At 37.8% G+C, this 26,816-nt stretch overlaps 1 protein-coding gene across 2 annotated transcripts in view; it reads right to left on the reverse strand.

Annotated features, from left to right (window-relative positions):
• Window positions 1-26,816, reverse strand: part of LOC116991350 — a 53,430-nt gene that overhangs the window by 15,316 nt on the left and 11,298 nt on the right. For both annotated transcript variants that reach the window (XR_004416766.1, XM_033049918.1), the window contains exons 10-29: window positions 26,293-26,355; window positions 25,692-25,746; window positions 25,266-25,431; window positions 24,456-24,486; window positions 23,814-23,994; window positions 20,352-20,725; window positions 19,736-19,847; window positions 16,163-16,282; window positions 14,645-14,725; window positions 13,834-13,955; window positions 12,145-12,271; window positions 9,344-9,469; window positions 8,675-8,776; window positions 7,986-8,072; window positions 7,022-7,089; window positions 5,294-5,382; window positions 4,482-4,519; window positions 3,481-3,522; window positions 1,329-1,375; window positions 98-257 (exon numbers count right to left, since the gene is read on the reverse strand). Coding sequence is in view for 1 of the 2 variants with exons in the window: in XM_033049918.1 (XP_032905809.1) it covers window positions 98-257; window positions 1,329-1,375; window positions 3,481-3,522; window positions 4,482-4,519; window positions 5,294-5,382; window positions 7,022-7,089; window positions 7,986-8,072; window positions 8,675-8,776; window positions 9,344-9,469; window positions 12,145-12,271; window positions 13,834-13,955; window positions 14,645-14,725; window positions 16,163-16,282; window positions 19,736-19,847; window positions 20,352-20,725; window positions 23,814-23,994; window positions 24,456-24,486; window positions 25,266-25,431; window positions 25,692-25,746; window positions 26,293-26,355 (2,191 nt within the window). In the remaining variant the exon portion in view is untranslated. The remainder of the gene's footprint in view (window positions 1-97; window positions 258-1,328; window positions 1,376-3,480; window positions 3,523-4,481; window positions 4,520-5,293; window positions 5,383-7,021; window positions 7,090-7,985; window positions 8,073-8,674; window positions 8,777-9,343; window positions 9,470-12,144; window positions 12,272-13,833; window positions 13,956-14,644; window positions 14,726-16,162; window positions 16,283-19,735; window positions 19,848-20,351; window positions 20,726-23,813; window positions 23,995-24,455; window positions 24,487-25,265; window positions 25,432-25,691; window positions 25,747-26,292; window positions 26,356-26,816) is intronic.

A 26,816-nucleotide genomic window follows, 5' to 3' on the forward strand; every position in this document is an offset into this window, starting at 1 on the left:
CAGGCTCAGCAAACAACACAAGATGTTCCTAGTTTTTCTGACATATTCCACTTTGTTTAGGTTTGCATTTAATCTTTCTATTGTAACTTGAACTCACATTAATTGAGGAGAGTTTATCCTGAAGAACATCATCGACATATATGTTGGCATCCAAGTCTTCAATCTTTTCCTCTTTTGTTAGCCGTTGACAATATTCTGTCATCTTAGCATCCAGGTAACTGTTTTCATGCACTTTCGCTGGTGCCTCCTCCAAATTCCTGAAAAATATATTTTATTGTTGTTTATCTCTGACTGTAGACAACCATAACTTCAATGAATAATCCAAAGTGCAGATAACCTAACAAAGAATTGAGAACTCACCCTTCAACCAACAAATTAAAATATATGCATTTCAGACAAATATATTTCAGACAAGTATTACTATTGAAAATAACAACTGCTGTTACCTCCGCAGTCAGTTCCCATTAAATATTACCATAGTTTATTCTAGACTACATGTAGAATGATGCTGGATACCAAATAAAAGCTCATTCTTGAATCTAGAAACTGCCTGCCGACTTGAAATTGCCAATTTCAACTATACTATTCTCACATTTGTGAATTGGCTTTGGAATACATATACAGCCTAACTATATATTTAAAAGAATGAGAGTTGAAAGTAAAATGTGGCAATGTTTTCTTCTCTAGTGCCATTGTTGCGTTTCTAACAGAATTGTATTGTAAATACAATTGTGTCAACGGGGAAAATTGGGTTCTTTCCCTGCAAGATTTTCAAAAAATAACAGTATTTGTAGTAGCTATGTTTTTTTTGTTACACCAAACTAAAACTTCTAAAGGCTGCATGTTACATAATGTAATAGGGTGTCATTGCACATGTCAATTTCTATGACCATTTCTTGTTCTGCCAGATTACTACTGGAAGGTTACCAGGAATTTATTTCCCCCCCCCCCCCCTTATACTTTTACTTCAGGACAGCTTTTTCTTTCCCGCTTGTCAATTTATAGCTTTCACGTAGTTCTCCAGTTCCCAATTAAAGCTGCATTATAACAGGCATAATTCATCTATTGTGTTACATCCAATTTCTGGTAAGGAAACACATTCCAGCAGAACTATCTGCAATAAGAGTTTAACAGGGCAGCTAGAGATGGCCAACAGTCCCATTTAAACTCATAAATGCACAATGTGCTTCTGGTCAGTTGCAGGGACACCAGTCAAGCACAAGCTGCAATCAACCATACCAGGTACGTGTAGGTGGGCAGGAGAAATACGCAGCAAGTTAGATTATCTCAGTTCAGCTATTCATCATTAACAAACTTTAAATTCTTACCCGCTTTTATCATTTTTTATGCACTCATTTGGAGGACCTACATTTTTCTGAAAGTGGGGAAAAAGACAAATAAAATTTTGAATGTTTTAATTAACAGATTATATCATGTAATAATTAAGATACTGAAGAGCTTTTCTGCAGAAAGATTTGCAAGAACAATTATTATTTTTACACAGACAGCAGAAGGTGCCTGAAATGCAATGCCTAGGAAATAGTGAAAACAATACGATAGCAATGTCCAAGGGGGATATATACGGGCACATGAAGAGACAGGTAATGGAGGGATTTAGACCAAGTGTAGGCAGATGCAGTTTAAATTGGTCAGAAGCCAGGTCCTGTTCTATGCTATATTACTCTTTGCAGCTTTATTCCAAATATTTGAGATAACAGCACCCAAGTCTTTAATAATCAAAGGTTCAAAGGTATTTTATTGTCACGTGTACCAATTAAGCTATACGAATGCTAAAAAAAGGAACAAGACACACAACTACATAAAAGTTAGCATAAATATCCACCACAGCGGATTCCACATCCCTCACTGTGATGGAAGGCAATAAAGTCTAATCTTCTTCCCTCTTTATTCTCCCGCGGTCGGGGCAGTCGAATCATCCGTAGTCGGGGTGGTCGAAGCCCCCAGCAGCCCGGAGCTCCCAAAATCAGTCCCTAACCAAGGGACCGTGAGCTCCACGATGTTGAAGACCGCAGGCTCCCGCGGTTGGACCTTCCGAGGTCGATCCCCAACAGGGATCGCCAGCTCCACGATGTTAAGTCTGCAGGCTCACGCTGTTGGAGCTCCCAAAGTCAGTCCCCAGCATGAGGCCGCCAACTGCACGATGTTAGGCCGCAGTGCGGAAGGAGATACGATACGGAACAAGTCGCGTCTCCATCGAGGTAAGAGATTAACAAAAGTTTCCCCCAACCCCTCCCACCCCCCCACATAAAAGAAGCTAAAGAACACTAAAACATACATTTAACACGTACTATAAAACAACAAAGAAGGAAAAGGACGAGACAGACTGTTGGCGAGGTAGCCACTAACAATTTCTACCCTTTACACAATGCCAAGGATAGGTGTTGAGACTCAATTAGTAATGGTCACCGTCTAGCACGTCTGTGGCGTGAATGGTACTTGCCACCTAATGCCCAATTTCCAAACGTTGTCAAGATCTTGTTGCATGCAGTTTTAAACTACTTAATTTGAGGAGTTGTGAAAGGAATTGAACATCTTCACATGATCTTATGATGGAAGGGTAGTCAAACGCCTATGAATGAAGGAAATTACAAAAAGTGATAACACTGCCCAATCCATCACGGGTACTGACTTCCCCACAATTGAAGGGATCTATAGGAGGCTTGTCTCAAATAGGCAGCCAAGGACCAACAATCCATTCTTGGACATGGACTCTGAAGATCACAGCCAAAGTAGATCCTTGCTACCTTCAGTCTTCCTTCTTCAACGTATTTTCCGGCATGAAGAACTACTAGTTCATGAGGCGAGGCAGGCTGTTGGGTAGCATTTAGGAGGAGGAATCTTTACCACATTTGACAATGTCACATGAGCTCATCTGATATGGAGCCACAGTTTAAGAGATACTCCCTTCCACTTGCATACCACAATGCCATCGACCCATCTGAGTCTGTCCTGCCGGTGGGCCAAGACTTACCAGGGATTGTAATGGATTAGTCCAACACACTGCCTACAGGTTATGATTTTGTGACAATGGTAATGCTAGATTGCTCTTCGACGGTTCTGAGGTAGAGGTCTTCCGATTTGGGCTCCAGATGCTTATATGGACTTTGCACGATTAAGTGGATGTGGAATGACTGTTGTGTCCGGGTTTGGTGCAAATATTCTGGCCAGTTTCGTTCTTTTGTTTGTGGTGGTTACAGCTCAGAAGGCACTCGAGAGAAAACCTTGATGGTCTGCGGTCACACAATTGGCAAGGCCACATAAAAATGACAGACGGTCTTCCTTGATGGATATGAATGAACCAGATGTATTGATATATCAATATGGTTGTTTATGCGGTTATTCACAATTCAACTGAACAATAATTATACTATGAGGAAATTGATCAATGTATTTTATAATTAAATTAATGTTTAAATTGAAGGATCTGATTAGTCAAACATTAAGGAAAACTTAAACTACCTTGTTTTTGACTTCCTTCTTTCTGGCTCCAAGTGTTTCATCCTGTTTGAAATTCACAAAAACAAAGTATATTCAGAAGACAACTGGATAAAGAATATTAGTAGAGAAGGGTCAAGACTCAAAACGTCACCTGCCCATTTCCTCCAGAGATGCAATCTGACCCACTGAGTTACTTCAGCACTGTGTGTTTTACTAAAGAATATTAATGATTGAACAAGACATTGACAGACTTCATCTAAGAACATGTACTGTCATTGAAAATTATGCCAGCAAGAACCCTAGTTGTAGAGTAAAAGTGTGAATAATTGCAAGTGTTATTTCCATTTTTAGAATGTGGAGAGCCAGAACAGAAGCCTTACATATTTATAACACATTTATATTCAGTGCTTTAAATTACCAATCTAATGCTTAAAAATTAGAACCTCAAATATAACATTGGCTTTTATCATTATGAACAGCATTTTCTCTGATGCTTGTGGAAGGACCAACATTCTGCAAGGGAGATAAATAACATTCACCTTCCCTCCGTGTGTTTTATAATTGCACTTCAATCAACTGATACAATCCTGTTTTCACACAATCACCACATCTTCATTATAATGCTGTTTCCACAGTACTTACTTTACCCTCAACTGCAGCCAACATCTATAGTTTCACTACATCTCAACATGAATTTTGAGGTTAGCACTACACTGATCTTTATTTTTCTTCCAGAAATTAAAACTATCTGGCAGTGAACCATGGCTCTTATTAGCAAGGGATATGCCACTAAATGGATGGAAAAGAGATATGTACTGTTGCTAATTTAAGTTTTATGCTAACAAATACATTTTATACAGGATGCATAATACTCCCAAAACATTAAACATTGTTAGAGTGTTGTTTCTAATTTCGGCAACTGTTTAAACTTCTACTCCGAAATAGGTGAAGGAAAAGGGGAGAAAAATACAGCTTTAATGCAATATTCTTACAATTAAATTAGAACAAGATATTCACTTTACCTTCAATTCACTCTGATCAGGCTTTTTGTTTGGGGCATCTATATTAAAAAGAAAAAAATGATCACAAGTTATCAGGCTTTGCCCTTGTTCTTGGAGCCACAGTATTAAAGATCTAATCAACATCACTCTTCTTTGATGTTGCTTCATTTTAAACTTAGAAATTTGTGCTGAAAATGTTGACATTTTTAACAATTTTAATGACGCAAGATTCTCAAAACAAAACCGATTTGTGATCAAGGTAATTCCAATTAAGGGTCCTGAAGTGCTCCCCCCCCCCCCCCCAGAATTTCATTAATAAAGACAAAAACAAAAAAAACTTAAACAGTGTAATGTAGCCCATCATTATCAGATGCTGCAGCTTAAGCTGCGTCTTAAAGCGACCACTGAAGGCCACTGAAAAAGCAACAGAGAAAATGTTTTATTCTCAAAACCAGCAGAAGGTGCTCCAGTTACCTACAATGGAAGAACTCTGGCTTGCTCTTGGCGTACTCAATCCCCTTTCCCAAGATCTACTTTTCCTGGCCTGACTCAATGACTGAACAGACCTGTTAGGTGGGAATCAGCCAATTTCCTGCTCATTCGCATCGAACAAGATGCAAAAGATGCAGCCTTCTCAAATCCCAACTAAGCAGTCAACTCCACACTCCTTTGATCTTTTCCCCCAACTCACATGCTAATCTGGCGAAAGCATATAACCATCATGCTAAGAACCATCAAGTTCTCCGTGTTAACAAAGTGGTATAAATAAGGTATATTGCATATGAATAGTCAAGATGATTGTTGACATACGTAACTGTTCTTAAATTGCTCACCAGTTTGTTCCTGGTGGATGTTTGATGACGGTTTGCCTGGATTTTGATGCTTCTTTTCTTTTTTTCTGGCAATCTTCTTCAAGTTTAATCTAAACATAGAAACACAGCCAATATTGACCATACATTCTAAAAATGCTTAAAAAAACTATTTATTGAGGTTAAAATGATGCAGTTACTTTCTTCCATAGAACAGATTCCCGATTCAATAAATATGCAATTTTACTTTGTAGCTGCAATGATTTTGGTTTTCTCATTCTGTGCTTCCTCACAGGTGAACTTAGGCATAGGGACACATTAAAACTTTCATGAATTACGTTGAAAACCACTCTCTGGACCTGCCTGCAGAATAAGTCTTTGATACCAAGGCAAATGATACCAAGCCCAATTCAGGGCTCCTTCTCCAACAGAATTCCTGGTGAAAGGCAAGCTGTCAGTGCTCACCACTGGCCTCCATTGAAAGTATTGACTGGTCTTGCACTGTTCCCGTACTGCATCAGCTGCACCAAGGCATTGCATCTGCAGTGGCCTCCAAAATGTATTGGTATCAGGTACATGGAGTCCAGAGAAACCAATCCACAAAGACGCAATAGAACTGGTCCATCTAAGCCCTAATGCAGAGAGCTGGTGTATATTCCCCTGACCTGTCAATATGTTCTTTGAAGGTAATATCGGGGTGGGTGTGAGGTGGATGGGCAATTACCACATAGGACTCTCAATGGATTCTGTGAAGTGCCTGGGGTCAAAGTATAATTTGGACAAAAAACCTACAAATGGGCCATTCCCATCCTCTGTGTTTCCGTTTTCAGTCATAGATAAATGTGAAAGTTGCTTTCAGTTATTCACTGCAGTAAGCCAAAGTTTCACCATCATTTCTCTGCAAAATGGAGGCCATGCTAACTATGAAATTGATTGCACTAATCCAGCTAAGCGACTAAAGTACAGATAACAAATTTGTGTGTACTACATTAGAGGGAGAAGCTGGATTGTGAAGGACGAGCAATTTAGGGTGGTGATATAAACCATCAGGACCCAGGTCCCCATAGCCATGCCACTCCTGTACGCTTCACACAACATTCACAACAGTTTGAGGGGGTAAAAAATCCTCCTATTTTCAACAATAAATCAGTACCAACAAGAACCAAAACTTAAAGTTTGGGGCCATGTTGATCAGCACCTGCAAAGTTGTACAACATCAAGGTGGCGGCAGAAGAACAAGCCCACAAATATAGCGTTCCAACACAATACAATACAATACAATTTATTTGTGTCATTTGAACCTCATTGAGGTTCAAACGAAATTTGGTTTCTGCAGTCATACACACAAGAAAAAGAACCAAGACACAACACAATTTACACAAACATCCATCACAGTGAATCTCCTCCTCACTGTGATGGAAGGCAAAGTCTTATCTCTTCCCTGCACTCCTCATTCTCCTCCCGATGTCAAAGTCAAAGCCCCCGGCGGGCGATGGTAGGTGTCCCGCGGCCATTAAAGCCGCACCGGGCGATGTAAGGTCCCGCTCCAGGTCATCCTCAACCCCGCAACTCGGGCGGGAGAAGTTGCCGTTGCGGAAGCCCCGAAAAGCGGTTTCCCAGCAGGGACCCGCAGGCCTTGCCCCGATTTTTCTGTCCACTATTTGTTTACAAATTTCAATCATTTCTGAATATTGTACTCTGAATTTGTATGTTTATAAAATTACTCAAATTAAAGTTAATAATTGAACTTACAAGTTACCAGTCTGTTTGTTTGCTGTATTCCTGCCACTTTTATTCTCTTTTGATTTGGAACCTTCAATCTGAAACAGATATAGAGTGTGTATAAGTTGCTAACTTATTCCATAATAAAGTCACCATTCTAAGTCCGAAAACTTGTTGCTGAATTCAGGAATTTACTACAAAGGGAGTAATGTACTTCCTCTTTACAAATTGTATAATGCAATCTCATTTTATAACGTGATCGCTACCTTCAAAATGTCATGTGTATCACAAGGATCTTTTTTTAATATGTAGTGATTAATGGCTAGATCAGTATCCCTAATTGCCCTCAAAATACGTGAACAGCTAAGTGACTTCAGTGGGTAGTTAAGAAATATGAAACCCAGACAATGCGGGATCTGTAAAGGCAAGATTAAGTGAGGAAGACAGGTTTGATTTCTAATGAACATACATCATTTTTTTCTTGGAATTTTCTTGTAACTGTTCCATGATTTTCTTTCTCTAGTAAAAACACTTCCCACCTTGTGATTACATCCTAATGGAATCCGCTACATTGCTGGAATCATAAATTACAAATCCTTTCACAGTAACAGCTGAGAGTTTAAGCTGTTAGGCTAATCACTAGCTGTTTATGACACAGCTGAGAGTTAGAAACATAGAAAAATAGGTGCAGGAGTAGGCCATTCGGCCCTTCAAGACCGCCATTCAATATGATCATGGCTGATCATCCGACTCAGTATCCTGTACCTGCCTTCTCTCCATACCCCCTGATCCCTTTAGCCCCAAGGGCCACATCTAACTCCCTCTTAAATATAGCCAATGAATTGGCCTCAACTACATTCTGTGGCAGAGAATTCCAGAGATTCACCACTCTCTGTGTTAACTTGGCATAATGCCTGACACAGACATTGTGGGCCAAAGGGCCTGTTCACGTGTTGTTCTATGTTCCATGACACCTGAGGGCCTGGAAACTCACCGTCTTTTGCCGTGAATCCTGAAAAATGTCGACCTTCCAGATACATCCCATACAGTCAGGTGTAAGGCAGTCCAAACCCAGAATATCCTGCAACATTTCAAGCAAAATCAGTTTTAGAAGTAAAAGGTACACTAGAGGCAACTGTGGAGGCCTCAATAGGCCCGACTATGGGTGAACTGGGGTTGGGGACTGGACTTTGTGCCTTCCCTCATAATGGGAACCATTGTGGGGGGATGTTTCTTATGTTCTAAAACTCTTATTAATGTTATGTCTGTTCTTTCTTTATGTGCTGCAAAATGGCAATAAGCATTTCACTACACCTAGTGTGTATGTGACTAATAAAATACCTTTGATACCTTGATACCTTTGATACTAAATACATTTACTTTTATCATGACATTAAGCAGGAAATAAGACTATCGTTAATCTATGATAACAGCACAGACCTGCAATCTGGTCATACCCCCAGATTCTCTGGCCTTTCAAAGCATTGTTTTCAGTCTCATATCTTTGTTAGAAAAATTATCTAATCTGACTGTAGCCAATAGATGATTTATCATTTGAGTCCTTTAATGCACTACTTCCAAACAGAGAAACATTGCAAGAGACATGGAAAGCATTTTGCTCAGCATGGACATGTTAGGCCAAAGGGCCTATGTCCATGCTGTATAACTCCTATAAATACTTACTTTTTCAATTTTATCTTGGAACTCTTTAATTTTGCAGCGTTTCCAGCAGTATAAATGGTACTCGATACGGCAATCATAGCTGCAATGAACTCGGACAAAGCCCTGTAGAAAGAGAAAGTACAACTTTTAATAACTCTATACAGTGTAGTCAGCCACCTAGTATCCCTCGGGTGTGGGGATAACTGATTAAATGAGAATTGCTAAAAAAGAAACTACTGTAAATCACAAGTACTGTATACTTAAACCTTTAAATAAAGTACTGGATTCCATCTCATCTGCCTACCTTTTTAAATAACAATTTTAATACTACAATAAAGCTGAACAGTATTAATGAACATTTTTTTTTAAATGAAAGACATCACAAAGCGCTTAGTTTTAAAATGGAATATTGTTGCTAATCAGCCTACAACTGTACAAAAGGACACAAAGTTCTGGAGTGATTCAGCAGGACAGGCAGCATCTCTGGAGAACATGGATAGGCGATGTTTCAGTTCGAGACCCTTCTTCAGTCTGATTCTTGGGGAGGAAGGGGTTGAGTGAAGAAAGCTGGAAAAGGTCTACAGCACCATAATTTAACACGGCATTTCACAACTTTGACTTTATGACAATTCAAATGAACATCAACCTATCCCTGACATTTACCGGCATATAAATTTAAAAAAATCCTACCTTGAAATCAGGATCGGACCTATAAATGTCACATTTGTTGTTATGGGCGCTACAGGATCGATAAAGGCAAACAGCATCAGGTCTCGGTGGACACAAACACTCTTTAAGAAGCGAGTTCAACAGGTCCTAGAACATAAAATACAACAAGGTAATTTAGCACAAAAATAATTACAATTAAAATTGCAAGCTATAAATAATAATTGTTTTGTTACAACAACAAAAAAATCTGCTCAGGGCTCTTCATTGCACGTTTGCTTTTAACTGGGTTTTGAGATTACAGCATGGAAACAAGCCCTTCAACGCACCAAGTCCACAATGACCATCGATCACCCGTTCACACCAGTCTATGTTAACCCACTTTCACATCCACTCCTTACACACCAGGGGCAATTTACAGAAGCCAATTAACCTACAAATCTGCGCATCTTTGGGATGTGGGAGGAAACTGGAGCACTCAGAGGAAACGCACGCAAACACGGAGAACATGCAAACTCCATACAGACAGCATCCAAGGTCACAATCCAACCCGGGTCTCTGTGAGGCAGTGGCTACAAGTTGTGAGGCAGCAGCTCTACCAGCTGCGACACTGTAAATACGGTATAATTACCAGACTTCCACAGGCACCAGCTGTGCACACATTTAACAACAGAATTACTTTAAAGGAAACACTTTTAACCCCCAGACAATGGCAAATTGGTTTATCCCTGCTCAGTCACATTGCAATTTCAATGAAATAATTCAGAAATCAATTATGCCATCAGACCAGTATTGGAATTATTCCACCCAAGCAGGACGAACTCACAGCAACCAATGCATAACCTTGTTGCTTGTGGCATCCTGCGACTGAGTAGAACAGAATTCTGAAGCTAAAGCTGGTTATGGCCTAACCAGTGTTGTACTCTGCACCAACCAGTTGGTCAGAAGAGGTCGATAGGCCTCATCAACAATAATTGTGTCAGCCACTGATGCCCATTGTATCCCCTCAGGCAGATTTGACTTTTCATCTTGGATGTCAAAGCACCTAGACCCACTGGCAAAGTCTCAACAGTCAATTCTGGAAGGTGAATATAGCCAGTTTATTCAATTTAATGGAAATAAATGTAACTTGAGATACAGCAATATTTTTCACATAATTAATAGCGATGGAATGGAAAAAACTCTGTTTCTCAAATGATCCCACCCTATGAATATCTGTCATGGAATTTATTTTAAATGTAGCTTGTGTAAATAAGCAATGAGCAAGTCTATGATGAGCATTTAATCTTGAACAAGGAATCTATTGCACAAAGGGTAGGATTGAGTAACTGCAAATTCCTAAGAGTCCTGTTCAAACAAGCCCCTCGAGTGGTAGACAACTGAAGAGAAATCCAGTCAATCTTTATCCCCAGGGTTATGAATTACATGTAACTAGATGTTTGAACAAGTCCACCAGTAACTTTCCTGATCAACATCTGATTTCAGACACAAAGTGCTGGAGTCTCTCAGCAGGTCTAGCAGCATTTCTGGAGAACGTACACTTTGTGTCATCCATGTTCTCTGGAGATACTGCCTGACCTTTTGAGTTACTCCAGCACTTTACGTCTTTTTTTGCAAACTAGCATCTGCAATTCCTTGTTTCAACATCCAAATCCACAGCACTCTGCCCATAAGTGTTTGAAATTCTAATGAGGATATCGGTCCAAAAAGCTATCACTGGAAAAAGGGAAGGATAGTCCAAATGCTGTCAGGGTCTAGAGTCCTGGTCACTTTCTACTGTTTCCCTTTTGATTGGTGCCTCTCTGAATAAACTTACATCTAAAATGAATATGTGGTGTAGTTTGTTTTCTATGGCATTGCATCCCTTGCATCATCTCCATTCTGTAAATATCCATGTATCAAGCATTGAGCAAGTGTTAAACTCCAAAAAGTGTTAAATTGCCAAAACCAAAAGTCATTTAGAATAATATGAATGTATTTTTTCTTGTTCACATCCAATCTGGATGAATTTAGCTCTCAAACTCACCCACTGCGTACTTTTCTTTCAAGAGAAATTAGTGTTTCTGAATCCTGGATTGTCAGGTCACCAAAAGTATTTCATTCCCAACTGGTTTTTAACCAGCTCATAAAGAATACAGCATTCCAGAAAATCCCACGCTTTAAATATTTTCTAGATTTTTTTTCAAACGCAGCTTGTGCAAACATTACAGCAAATAGATGTAACCACTATGTTATATTAAATATCACTAACTTTATTTTTCTCAGGGACCCTACTCAAATTATTGATTACCCAGTCATGCTCTCAGTACATTTATGCACAGGAACACTAAACTTGAAAGTCAAAAATATATCAAATAACAAAATTCAATTTTATTCAGCATGGATTCTAAGAATGTAACATTATTTAATAAAACAACTTTTCACTTACTGAATATACTCATTCAGCAGCTCAGATTGCAATGATTGTGCACCACAAAGGCATCAGCAAAAATAAAAAGGAATGTAATTTTTTACATTCAGAAACAAAACAGAATATGCTGGAAAAATTCTGCAGGTCAATCAGCATCTGTGAAGGGCAAAACATTTATGTTACTGGTCTGCAATCCTTTGTCACTTGCAGACTCAAAAAATAAATAAACCACTGAGAAACCATTCCTCAGATACTGCATTTTTTGTTGAATTTGTTGAATCTTTCCAGCATTTTCTATTTTGGCTCAAAATTTCCAGCTTCTGGAGTTTTTCTTAGAATCGTATAAAACTTTATAATCCTACATAAATCTATCATGAGTAAAAACTATTTGGACTAACACATGGGCATTCCTTACTTTCAATACACCATCCCTGGTTTCTTCAATGACAGTATCTGTGCCTGGCCACGTCTGAAGCCCTGGGACTAAACCACTCTCAACCAGCTTCAGAGACTCCTCCACAGATGATCTTGCTTCTTTATATCTAGAAATAAATTATCGAGTTAAATGTAACAAGGCAGAAACATTCTTGTATTCCTGTTCCTTTGCGAGACAAAAATACAAAAACCAGAGCATCCCCCTGTATGCCTCCATTGTATTCAAGATAGTCTGAATATGTTGGAGCGATGCTCTGGTTTTTGTATTTTTGTCTCACAAAGGAACAGGACTGCACCCGAGGACACGACAACATTTTCCTCCTCTCACCATATGCCCTCTAGTTTTCTACCATGGGGTAAAGACTGTGAGCATTCACGTTAACCAGGCCCATCATGATCATGTATACTTCATTAAGTTGCTTCCATTATTCTGTGAGTTTTGGAGGAGGGTGATTAGGTCTATGCTGGACTCACACACACCCAGTCACATGAAGTATGTGATGGGAGGGATGGTGGATTGCTTGGAACCTTGTGATTTGGTTATATTCTTTGTGCTTAGCCTGAGCATACAAGGCAAGGTGCTCAGTGCCTTCTTTGATGTTCATTTCCATCTTAGTGCCTGCTTCCAAAGGATTCATGAGCTCATGGAGACATTACATGTTTTCAAATAGACACTGTGAATGTTTAAAGTGTTTCCTCTGTCCCCCTAAGCAATTTTTGTAGTCAGATTGTTGTGGTAACTGTTCATAAATCTCACTATTTCTTCTGCTAATCTTTTTCCTTGGGTTGAGGATCACTTGCTTCCAATGTTCTATGGATTCTGAGGTGGCTGGTGAGGTCATGTGGGATTCACAAACTCAGCTACAGGTGAGATAAATGGTCCTTGATGGGAAGGTGAACTTAATGTCAGGTATGCAGACAATATGGCACGCTCCTGAAATTGCTGGAGTGTGATTAGAGCCTCAATGCAGGAGATGCTGGCTGAGGAAATAAATCAGATGTTGTAGAATAGGCAAACTCATGGATTTGGAGGATTTTGCAGCAAGGGCATTGGCAGTATTTTGAGCTGCCCATCATATGTTGTCTGATTAACTGTTGAAGATGATAGGGATCAGTGCTGTCTATAGAAAGAATCAAACACTTTTCCTCAGCCAGCTCATGGTTGTGCTGGCATAATGAAGACAATAGTGAATTTCATCACTGATGCATGCCTTGAACAAGTATGAAATTTCTCCAATTAAAATTACATGAGAAAGTAAGAGAAACCTTTATATTCCACCTGGACTGGCTATATTGCTAATTCCATGAAATGTAAAGATCGCATGATTAACAAGATTCTCCTATTAACATATCATCGTTATGCAAAGTAACACTAAATTGACCTTTACACATGTATGATTTTCTCACCATATATTTTAAAACACCAGTCTTGCCTTGTTAAAATACCGAATTTCTCTGGTTTTGGAAAGGAATTTTTGAATAGATGACAGTTCAGTTAATTTGGTTCTTGGTCAAGATGGAAAGTCGACAGCAATAATATACGACCGTCTTTAAAATCTGACCTATTAGTTTGCATTGCTCAGAGTGCTACAAAAGTCTTTAATGATACAGCTATTCCATGAGCCATTTGGAAATGAAAATCAAAAATTTCCATAAGTAAAGCACATACCTGTTCCATCGGATGTGGACACGGCTTAGACCATAATACGAGAGGCAGGTGAAGTGGCTGGAATCTTCATCACTGAACTCATCAAAAATTTTCTTAAAGTGCCGTTCAGCCTCTAAAACATCCTAAAACCATCAATAAATTCAGGAGGAGAAAAAAAAATCATGTCTCACCCTCAACTTCATAACTTATTCTCTACTGTAAGAAGGTAATGCATTTAGCCTACAACAGTTCACTTGGTACTGTAGTATATTTTATTGATGTTGCTTTAAAGTATCGTTCTTATCCAGTGACTTAAACCTATTACAAAAATTCTTTATCAATTATTTATCAATGCAGCAATATTATTTTCTTGCCATGTACGCAGGGGAAAATTTCCCTTCTTGTGGCTCCAGTAAAAATGGGAAATGAAATTAGCCACCAATACCATCTAGCAATTCTGTTGTAGAACAGTTTGTATTAATATATAGCATATCCAACATCCTCAGGATAATTCCCTGCAGAAATAGCAAATAACGTTTTATACGACGCATATAAAGGAGATATTGGACTGGATGGCTTGTTCAGTGATAGGCTTTGAGGAGTCTTAAAGGAGGAGGGAGAAGTGCCAAGATGGGTTATGGGAAGTAATTCTATTCACCAAATTATTATTTTGTTTAATGATGGGCGATAGATCAAGATTCAGAGGTAAACTTGGTGCTGTCATCAATGGAAATTATATAAAACTGTACTGCATGTTATAATCTAGCTTTCATTTAGACAAAGTTTGATGACTAGACCCATCCCACTATCATCGAAGAATAAAAGTTCACACCTGAATTAAATTATTTCCCAGAAAGGCCAAGCCACAGGCATACTCAATGAGTATGTACTCCATGGTAGTCAAGTTGTACACCTGTAATGGAAAATTAAATGAAATTAATAAATAGACTAACATCTAATATTCTGTTCAGACACACAATAAACTTCAGATGCTCGAATTTGGAGCAATAACAAAAGTTGGAAAAATTCAGCAGGTTGAGCAACATTTGCGGAGGCAAAAGAATGATTGACCTTTCTGGTCGAGTTATTGTATCAGCAGTGAGTGCAGAGGGAAGATATTGAAGACTCGACTCATCATTCTCCCCCAAATCTAAGCATATAATCACCCCATCATGCTTCCACACATGTTTTCAAGGATCCAACAAGAAAAAAAATCATAACCTTTTTAAAATGTACTTAAATTTATTTTGTTTGTTGTGTTATCTATAAGTAATGTTTACAGACGTGTTACGCTGCTGCAAGAATTTAATCGTTCCGTTTTTGGTACATTTGACAATTAAACACTCTTGACTCGAATCTCTTGATAATCTATGCTTTGCTAACAATCTGAATGCCTCCCAAAAGAAATCTAAATTCCTTCAACAAAAAAACATTTTCCACGTATTCTAGCTGTAATATTGCCTTTGCAATGTTCTTTTTTACCTCTATCCAGTTCCTTTTCCCGCAAATAATTATTTTGCCAAATCGGTCTCAGTATCACTTTCATGTACAGCCTCTTTTACTAAATAATGGCACTTAGAAACAAATGTGCAAATTAATTAAATACTCAGGATCTTTAGCATAGTCACCTGTACATGATGGTGGAAAGAGCTGCAAAGAACAAGGAGAAAGCCAAAACTGAGCAGCAATCAAATTAGAGGTGCTAAGGGTTCTTGACACATTTCATCATTTTTAGATTAAATCAATTCCAGGGAGCATTTCATGGATAGAAAGGAGTTCAGACAATGGTTCAGAATTTTTATGACCACAAAAGACTTTATTTCCTTTCAACTATTGTCGGAAGGATATAACCCAGTCAATGCTGAGAAAAGAAAACAATTCTTCCCGGTTGCAACAGTCTGGACTGACAACTTGACCTTTCTACATAAAAATGTAAAACCACAAAATAGCAAGATTCAGATATTAGGGAAAAACATAAATGACTGAACTTTCTATCAGCGCCAAGTATAGCTTAGAGATTTTCAAGTACAGTCATCTATAAGGAATCTGGAACTGTACACTGCAGTCTCTACAAAGAAATTTAAAGATAAACTAAATTTGGTGCCTATATAAGAGCAATTGACTTCTATTATTCAAGGAGAACACTTCAATAGATTTGCTGCTTTGTCCAAACAATGCAATGTAATATTACTGTGTTGTGTTATCTATAAGCAATGTTTTTGCAGACCTGTCACGCTGCTGCAAGTGAGAATTTAATCGTTCTGTTTTTGGTATTTCTTATCAAAGACTGCATTTGCAAAATAAGGAATATGTCAATAGTATTTAAAACATCTCTGACAGTGAAACTTACTTTCTTTTCTTTTATTAATTTAAGGGCATGCAGATAGTTTTCCTGAGCATTTCTAAAATTAGATGCCATCAGGGCCTCAGAAGCTTCTTTCAATTTGCATTTCAGCAATCTTTCTTCCACCTGCAAAATAAAGAAATGAATCAAAAGCTTAAAAATGCTTAACAAGTAGATAATGAGATTATTCTTGTCTCACTGTCCAAGAAAATTGCTGTTTTACATTGTCACTAATACCACAGAATGCGTGATTCCAATAAAGCAGCACAATGCTATCTGAGCTAATATTACATACAAATTAATATTACTTAAATGGCAAGTTTTAAAAGCCAATGCATTTTGAATACTAAATCCACAACGTAAAAATAAATAAAGCGTCTTTTATAAAAGGTGCATATGTATCATTTTCCAATGTTAACATCATGTTTCTAATCCTTACTAGCCTCTCGAAGTAAAGTGTTCATGTTCCTGAGCCAGGCCAGTGAAATGTTGGTCACCTTAAAATACAACCATGAAAACAGTGCACAGAACGAGATAGATCACAGTTATCTATCTAACACCGATTCCAGTGGATTAATTGAACTCAAAACTTCAATTTTTATACACGTGACCTCTTCCAGAATACAGAGGTATTTAAGAAAATCGTGTAAGCCAAAAACAGAAGTTGGAGATCAACTATCCTGTTGTCATACCTACTGCAAGACAATAAAAAGGATTTTGAGAATTTCCCAGATATTCCACTGTAGAAATAATCAACAGCTCCCATTATTAAGTTATACTTGGAGGAATTCAATTCAATTATACTTTATTGTCACATGTACCTAGAAAGTACCTAGGTACAATGCATAGCTTTATTTTTGCATACAACCTGGTAAAATTATAAAGCACACCTCACCTAGGCAATACCTAGCAGTCACCATGTTTCTGGCACCAACAAAGTTATATAAATGCACTGATTGATAGTCACTCAGTGAATTTCAGAAACTGAAATGGTCCCAAAGGTAATTTTGTGCGTTCAGTGTAAGGTAATATTCAACAACTGTAGCAACTTTTCTTTCCTGGATAAGAAGTTACAACATCTCTAAATTTAATCAGAATAATTTCTATTGATTTCAAAAAAGACTGAAACATGAGAATTTAATTGTTGGACCTGCTGGACAATGATTCCAAAAGATTTGTTTTCGCCTCGGCCATTTTAAATCTGAAAAGTAGAAGTCAGGCCCAACACTCATCAAGAAGAGGTTGTGCGATTTCAAGCGTGTTCCTATTCTCGTAAATTTCGTAGATATTCTCATAAATCCATAAAATATTTCTGCTCTTGAAGCAATTTTGCAACAAATTGATGTTTAAGTTAGTTCTCCACCCAGACATCAGACAATTTAATCTGAACAGGATGAGGAGGATGCGACCAACGCATGCATACGCAGAAGACTAAACAAACCGCAATATTTGTATTGGGTTAAATTGAAGTCAACTATTCCGAACTATACATCAGATCAGAATGTCTGGAATACTACTTTGAAGCTGCCCTAACTGAATTCCATCGTTGTTGAGATATATAGCCAAATGATGGATAATTTAAAATGTTTGCCTTCATTAAACTCTGTTCTTGCCCTTATTTCTCAAAGACCAAAATTAAAAAATGATTGAATTCAAAGTCAAGGTCATTTTGTTTGACTTCTTCACATAGCTAATCTCTGATCTAAATCTCACAATCCCAGCACAAAAGTGTGGTAAAGCACCTCCAATGCATGTTGTGTACGAATTTCAGGGTCTTTAAGAGGGTAAAGATCTAGTTAAGAAGTAATTATGAGGGTAACGATCTTGTAAAATTTAAAAAGCTAAATTATAGCAGTTCAATTGCAGACAAAATGCTGTCTTTTCATTGGAATAAAGGCTATTGGCAAAAAAACAAAAGTTTAAAAAAATTAACAAAGATAAAAACTGAGCATGATGAAAAGCTTATGTTTGAAAGGTTAGTGTAGTGCCATACAAATATTATTTGAAACTTTGGGTTGAAAATACAAGAATATAAAGCTTCCCTCTCACGAAAGAGAAAAATAATTGGCATCAAATTTTAATTAGTTTTCCAATTGTGCATTTTTTTGAAATTGCGTATTGCCTCAAGTATTGTCAGGGTGTAGGTGGAGTTTCATTATAAATATAGTCCACTCCAACATTCAAACAAATGAAATCAGAAGAATCTGCTCGACAGTGCAAGTAAGCCAAACTTTCAAATTTGCTTTGGGAATATTAACATTTAATAATGCATTGTAAAATTTCCTCATTCATCAGCTTAATCGGAAGTATCTCATAAGAGTAATGAAATTGGAAATAATGTCGTACATGATTTACAGCTGTTGTTGCTTTGAAATGCCTCCAAGATATCAATAATAATTGCTAAATATTTTTTTTCTAAGCATCATATTTGTAATTGTCTATAAGATCATTTAATTTTACAGCAACCAATCAGCCCGCTGAAAAAAATTAACTTTTGGTCTATCCCACCTCTCGGCGAGGGTCTCTGCTTCAACTTTTTAAGACAGTTACTTGCAGGCCACAGCCTCCATTCCCCTCCCTCAACCCACGCACAAAACTTTCACTCATTGGGTTAGGATTAGCCTTGCCATGGTCACCAAAGTGAGTGATCAAAGCACTTTCTTCCGTGACAGCCCAGATTCTATGATCTTCCTTTTACCTCCTTAGATGCAATGGATAGTCCCTCAGTCCTTGCCCACCTAAATACACAAATATCTGATCCCATCGAATAGTCTCTAGTAACGTTCCTACCGCAGATGTTAAGCTCACTGGTCTCTAGTTCATTTGCAACCCTCCACTTTCCCAGCACCTCACCTGTATTTAATCCAGTAGCTGAATCGAGAGAGAGAGAAATGCTGAGGTTGTAGCAAAGCCAACAATTAATTTAACTTGGATAGATTAATAAGCATTCAATCTGTCGTATGCTGGATATTCTATCTTTTAGTGTAACTCGATTTTGAAAAACATATGCATTTTTTTTACTGAACAACTTCATTGCTAAAACTAACAAGAGGCAGCCCAAGATTACAATCGTTTACAAGTACAGTGGCTTGCAAAGGTTTTCATACCCCTTGAACTTTTCCACATTTTGTCACGTTACAACCACAAACGTAAATGTATTTTATTGGGATTTTATGTGATAGACCAACACAAAGTGGTGCATAATTGTGAAGTGGAAGGAAAATGATACATGGTTTTCAAATTTTTTTACAAATAAAAAACTGAAAAGTGTGGCGTGCAAAAGTATTCAGCCCCCCTGAGTCAATACTTTGTAGAACCACCTTTCGCTGCAATTACAGCTGCAAGTCTTTTGGGGTATGTCTCTACCAGCTTTGCACATCTAGAGACTGATATTTTTGCCCATTCTTCTTTGCAAAATAGCTCAAGCTCAGTCAGATTGTACCTCGGTACACGTGACAATAAACTAAACTGAAACTTAACTGAGTTGTGTCTTGCAGATATAAAATACAAATCAAACATTGACTTTCAAAATTTTGCACAAATTCTTGCACAGCATTAATTTTATTTTACTTTTCCTACCTTTGAACTCATTACCAGTGTTGGTTCTTCGTGCTGTTCTGTGGTTGTGTTGTAAGCTACATGCTGCTTGCTCTCACTACTTACTTGTTCCACTTCCTTGAGCTTTACCCGACTGTAATAAAAATAATTGCTTGTCACATTTGTTACAAATTTTTTAATAGTATATCATGATTCAAGGACATGCAAGTTATTAAAAGAACATTTTAAAGAAACGCAAATGCTGGTAATAAGATAAATATACTTAAGGTAGGTGTAGTACAATGTGTGATGGACAAATTATGTATAAAAAGTGGTAGTTGTCAATTAGAACAATCAAAATTTAGATACCCACACTTCCGAAAGAATAATTTAGCAACCTAGATTAAAATCTGGAAGCCAGAGACGGCAGATAATTATTAAAAAATACTTGATTTTAATAGAACACAAAGCGTGGAGTAACTCAGCAGGTCAGCTAGCTTTCTCCCTTACTACAATCGGTCTGAAAAAGGGTCATGACCTAAAATGTCACCTATCCATTCCCTCCACAGATGACTCCTAACCCGCTTGGTTACTCCAGCACTGTATTCTAAACAAGATTACAGCATCCACAGTTCTTTATCTAATTTGAATGCTTTACCTTTCATCAGGTGATGGCTGTGCTGCAGAAGATACAGAGGAGTTCATGCCCTTTCTAGGATCAGTAGGAGATGATGATGCAGTTGTTGCAGTATCAGTAGAAGGTGTAGAAGCATCTTTTCCCGTGTCTATACCCAGGAACGATGGCGTTTTTGTACCAACTGCAAGTATACATTTTTCTTGGTTGTCAGATTCCACAGAATTACGTGGAACTGCAAAATCTCCTTGGTCTTCTTTCAAACTGGAGTCTGACTCGGAATCAGAAGTACATCCTCTAGATAACATCTTTGATCCATGACCTTGGTTCAATCTGTCAAAGTTATCATTTCCAGAATCAGAGCTGCTACCACTGAAGTTCATTGATAGGAAAGGAATCTGAAAAACAAAACATATTATTTGATAGAATGGCTATAAAAATGAAACTATATATCACCAGTGAAGTGAATGCAAAATATTTTATCCAGAAGTTTTGCTGTTTATACAGCACACTGGGACCATTTAACCTACTCTTCCAGTATATCATTGGTAAAAAAATTGTCAAAATATCAAAGCCACTTATTGTAAACTTTCATTCTTTTGCATTTTCCCCTATTATTCTTTTGGAGCTCTGTATGATTCTGTAGGCACACATAGCTTATCAAACTAGGACCCTGTACAGCAAGCAATTGCAAATATGTCACCATTATTTTACGTAAATGGTCAATCCAGGGAGCTGGCACTCAAAATAAGGTGAAAATTCATTACTCATCACCAGCAGCTCAAGGTAATGAAGGGGAGACTCATTTTTTTTAACAACAGTGGAAGTAAAATGGTGAATGACGAAATAGTTGCCATGGTAGTATTTTGCAGCACCTGTGGCCCTCTTCTTTCTCAATAGTGTTTTATGACAAATTAGGTTGCACCTCCTGATGAAACAGGTGGAAAAAACAGCCATCTACAAATAAATGAATGAGTTACTTTCCTTACACCCATTTGGAAACGGAAACATGTTTTTAAGGTCAGTTTTTAGCTTTACTGAACCAGCATCACTTATCTGTGAGCTCAACCAAATACTACTTGTCATTGCAAGGATTTCACTCATTATTATAATTCATTTCCTCATACTTTACTTTGAACTTGCTAAATCTTGAAACCCCAATGTAAACCCCCACCCACTTACAAACTACTAAAGTACAATGTGATGCACTGTTTATATCAGCCAGATGCTTGTACATTGGGGTGTATCTTTAACCTAACTTTTCAACTCGGTGGCCGATTTAAATGGCTTAGACCATTGCATACTAATTTAAAACCACCCTTCAAATTTTGCATTGGTATTATGTAAAAAACTATTTTTCATTGCCATGAAAAAATTATTTATTCAGCACTTTGTTCGAAATTGTAGTCAAACAATTCTGCTTGAGTGTCAATGCTGCTTAGATAGGGGTTTATGCAATGAAGTGACTCCTATTACAGCAGCATGCACATAAGTGGTTACCAGCAGTGAAACAGACCGAGGTGGGGAAAAGAAGACACATGGAAAGATGAGATAGCAGCTGAATAATTCAGATAGGTCCTTGGAAAGTAAATGCTGTCATAAAGGGGTTTTCTTTGTATGAACAGACCTCGATTTAGCAGCATTTAACTTTACTGGACTAACTGGCATGGATTAAGAAGACGGATATGCAACAGGGCGCTGAAATGTTGAACGAAGAGCAGCTATCCCGTGACTAAGATCTGCTAATTCAACCAAATATCATGAATCTATGCCCTTCGCAGACAAAATCTTACCAGGATAGCATTTTGTATATTTATTTGGTAATTCATTAATCTGGATGTGAGTAAGATGGGGTGGATGACAAATTCCACTCACAGTCACACCTGGAACTTGTATGCTCTCTTCAACAAAAATATATTGTTAACCCAAGTTACTTCAGAAGATTGAGTTAGATCTAACTATTAGACATGGGAGTAGGACATTAGCCCCTCGTATCGTTGCACCATTCAGACAAACTGTGGCTAATATTTAGCATCAGCATCACTTGCCTGCACACTCCCCATATTCCTTAGATTGATAATATCAACAAATCTCCATGACTGAGTGTTCAGATTCTTTCTGGGTAGGCCATTTCAAAGATTCACTATCCCCTGATGAAGACATTTCTCATGTCTTGAATAGATGAGCTTTTATTTTGGAACAGTCCAGCTACAGCAAACATCAACTTAACTTCGAGCCTGTCAAGTCCTGCCAGATCCATTAGCTTGAATGAAGTGTACCTTGGTAGGACCTACCCTGTTGGGTTGGCTTATATATTTCATATATAATGTCAGAGATCAGATAGCATCCCTGCCACTTCAAACAAGGCAGACATGGTTTAAGGATCTGAATTAAAAAGATTCTGAGACATACAGAATGGAAACTGTCCCTTTGGCCTACCCAGTCCACACTGCCCATCGATCACCCGAACACTAGTTCTATGTCCTGCACACTAGTGGCAACTTATAAAAGCTAATTAACCTACAAACCTGCGTGTCTGTAATGTGGGATGAAAGCAGAGCGCCTGGAGAAACCAACGCAGTCACAGAGTGAATGTACAAACTGCACAGACAGCAACGAGATGAGGATCGAACCTGGATCTCAGGGGCTGAGGCAGCAGCTCTACCAGCTCTGTCGCTGTGCTGCCCGAAAACTCAGAAATAAGCAGTCCACTGGAAGGCCCCCTTAAGATAGTCCATCATCATAGGAAGTTATATGAAGATTTTATTTCATCTTAATGTGTTAAGAGCTCCATATGTCTCAATGACAATAGGGATTGCTCAAGAGCAGCCCTCAAGGCACTCACCATGGGAACCACAGGCACATAAACGAAAATAGATAATAGCAATGCATTGGGAGGTGATGTCGTGTACATGTTGCCTTAAATAAATATATACAATGGAGAAATTAAATTGACAGGGTTGGGAATAAGAGCCAAAAAAATAAAATTGCAAATGTCTATTTGGTGCAAGTATAAATCGAGAAAGCGTGGAGATACATATAAGCAAATTCAATATTTTACCCACAAAATAAATAGATGAATATCACTGTTCAATTTGACATGTTGTGATCAATTAAACTAACAATATGATTTTATGTAATAAAAGGAATTTCCGATGCTGGTTTATACCAAAGAAAGACACAAAATGCTGGAGTAACTCAGCGGGTCAGGCAGCATCTCAGGTGAAAATGGATGTTTCGTATTGGGACCCTACTTCAGGCGATATGGTGTCTGTTACAGCCCTGCTGCATATTTTAGTTATTGAAGTAAATAACTCCTCTGTTGGAAACACCAATTTATGTTGAATAAAGCTGTAAAATCTCACATCTGCCACTTAACCTGACCAAAATAACTACAGGATTAAATTTTATGATGACAATTTTTGGGAGGAATGCAGCCGGCTGAATTAAATTAAACAAGACCTCAGAGATATATTGTGAACTTACATCAAAAGGCAGAGGATGCTCATTTTGCTCCTGTTCAGCCCGATCATTATCTTTAGTATTTTCCAGCCATGCATCCATACCACCAACTGAAGGGATCACATCATCTTCTCTAGATTCATCCTCTCCATCCTCATCATCCTCTTCAGGTGTGGAACTCTCAGTATCAGTGCTTTCTTTCAAACTAGATATGAACAGTTTCCAAACATTAGTATAATTCATCGATACAACAAGGAAACAGACCCTTCAAGCCACCGAGTCCACATTCTATCATTCATACGTTCTATGTTAATCCATTTTCTTATCCACTCCTTACACACACTGGGAAAATTTAGAAAGGCCAATTAACCTACAAAACCACACGTATTTAGAACGTGGGACGAAACTGGAGCACCTGGAGGAAACACAGTCACGTGGAAAATGTGCAAACTCCACACAGACAGCACCCATGGTCAGGATTGAACCCGGGTTTCTGGTGCTGAGAGGCAGCAACTCAACCGCTGTGCCACTGCGTGGCCCTAGATTTATGAACATTATAATAAATTACTTAGGAGATTTAGCCAATCAGAAAGACATCATTTTTCAAATTAAATCATTTAACTTAGGACAATAAAAAAACAGAAAAGAAAATGTAAAACATTCTACCTGTCACTCTCCGTTTTCCCAATTTGTTTCTCTGAACACAAGCAGAAAATATGTGGAATTAGGACACACTTATTCATTAAATCTCAGTTTCCAAAACAGGTGCTATTACATTGTCCTTCGTAAGTATTTACACAAACTTAATCAGTTTGTGTGTGACCGGATATAACATTACTATGTCAATCATAATTTCTTCCTGAATAAACTAAAGTATTTCAGGGCTACATATAGACCAAGACACAAAGTGCTGGAGGAAGTCAGCAGGTCAGGCAGCAACTCTAGAGAGCATGGATAGGGGGAGGAGGGTGAAAAAGGAGATGGAGGTTGCTGGTAGGTTATTTATCTGAAATTGGAGCATTCAATGTTCATGCTGGTTATAATCTACCCAAGTAGAATATGAGGTGTTGTTCCTTTTGCGTGTGGCCTCACTTTGAGACTGGTGGTGGCTCAGGACGGAAAGGTCAGTATGGGAATGGGAAGGGGAGTTAAAATAGTTAGCAACCAGGAGATCCAACATTCCTTGGTGGATCGAACGCAAATGTTCGACAAAACAGTCACCTAGTCTCTGCTTGGTCTTGCCGATGTACAGATATAAGTCTTTCAGCAGAATACAAATTAAGCGTCAAAAACTAAGTTATGGAAGATAGGTTTTCACTGAATGCTATCAATTATTCCTTAACTTTTATTATTGCTTGAATGGATGCTGATGCCGCAATAATTGTTTTCTCAAGATTTATTTTGTTGCAGTCTATCTACTGATGCAAAATACCGCTGCAGCATGCAAATACACCAAGTGTGAGAATTTTGACAAACCTTTCGATGAAAGTAATTGTTCAGTTTGAATCAGTTCTCGCTGTTCTGTCAAACCTTTTATGTTCAGTCCTTTCCTCTGACAGTCTCGAATACCCAACGAATTAGCCTTCAAAGCGCGTGTATACCATCCTTTTCCACACTGCGCTCCGGCAAACAGATAATGGCCCTAAAAGAGAATAAAGAAACATTAAAAGGAACTGTTGTTACTGAGGCCTTTTGGCATCAAAAGCGAAGGTGAAGAAACTGTGATCCCAGAAGGTGAGTGATCCTTCTAAAATTTCGTTCCACTTTTTTTTAACATAGTTTCGAATATTAAAGTTTGCAAATATTTGGGATCATTTAGATTGAAGAGCAGAGGCATCACTGATACTTTGGGCTTGCTTTGCCAGAAACGGAAACTGAGTAAAATGTACCAGGTTTACATACCTCAATAGAATGAGGTTTCAGGACAATGCACCGCTTTGCATCACTCCATGCTTTTCTGTGAAGCAACAGGCAATGCAATGTTAACTATATAAAATGCAACGTGGTGATATTCATCATGACATTAAATGAATAAAATATTGTCCATTTTGAGACAGAACACCACTATGTATACTTTTACGCAAATAAATTAACAACAGAATACTTTTAAATTCTCAGAACAAAAAATCCTAAAACAAAATAAAAGGCCCAATAGTCTCCTAATTGTCTGTAAATGAAAATACTTTGTTTCTAAGTGAAGAGACAGTAGTTTTATGTAATTAACCAGTATCAAAACATGATTAACCAAATGTTCCAAAATAGTAAAATTAGCTAGATCTGAAATTACACTAGATCAAAACAAAAATGAAGTCATATAATTCCCTGGCAATCTTATGCCAGATACCTTAAATCACGTTGCTTTAATCCTTTATCAACAGACATAACCAACTTAACTTCAAAGGATACCCCAATACATCCCATCCCCACATATTAATAAAATACACAATCTGGAATTACATTTTATTAAAGAATGAATGTCCAGAAAAGAGCAGAAGCAACTTACTTGTATTGACATAATTGCAAATAGCAATATGATCTTTTCTCATACAACAAGTGATTGAATGCACTGCAAAGAAAAATATGCACAAATCAGTTTTTAGTACTGAAACATTTCACAAATTGCATCAACATCATAACTCATATAGCATAATAATTTATATTAACAATAAAGCACCATAAAAATAATGAATGCAAGAAAACAAGACAATTTTCATATGAACTGTAAATGTTCTAATACATAACCCAAGTGTTTAGTTGTCTTATGAAATTCTTTTTCACAAAATCACAAAAATTTTGTGGAGAACTGGTAGAAATCTCACATAAAAGAAAAAGTTCCAGGATTTTGTGGTATCGCGTTTTGTTCATTAATCAGACAGAATGAATGTTGGTTTTGACAAGCTAGATGTGGAGAGGATGTTTCTCTCATGTGGGAAAATGTATAACCAGGTGGCCACCGTTTAAAAACAAGGTCTAACCCATTTAAGACAAATATGAGGCGAGTTTGATTCTCTCAGACGGTTATGGGTA

The sequence above is a fragment of the Amblyraja radiata genome, chromosome 33 (assembly GCF_010909765.2).
Source record: "Amblyraja radiata isolate CabotCenter1 chromosome 33, sAmbRad1.1.pri, whole genome shotgun sequence".
Classification (NCBI taxonomy): Eukaryota; Metazoa; Chordata; class Chondrichthyes; order Rajiformes; family Rajidae; genus Amblyraja; species Amblyraja radiata.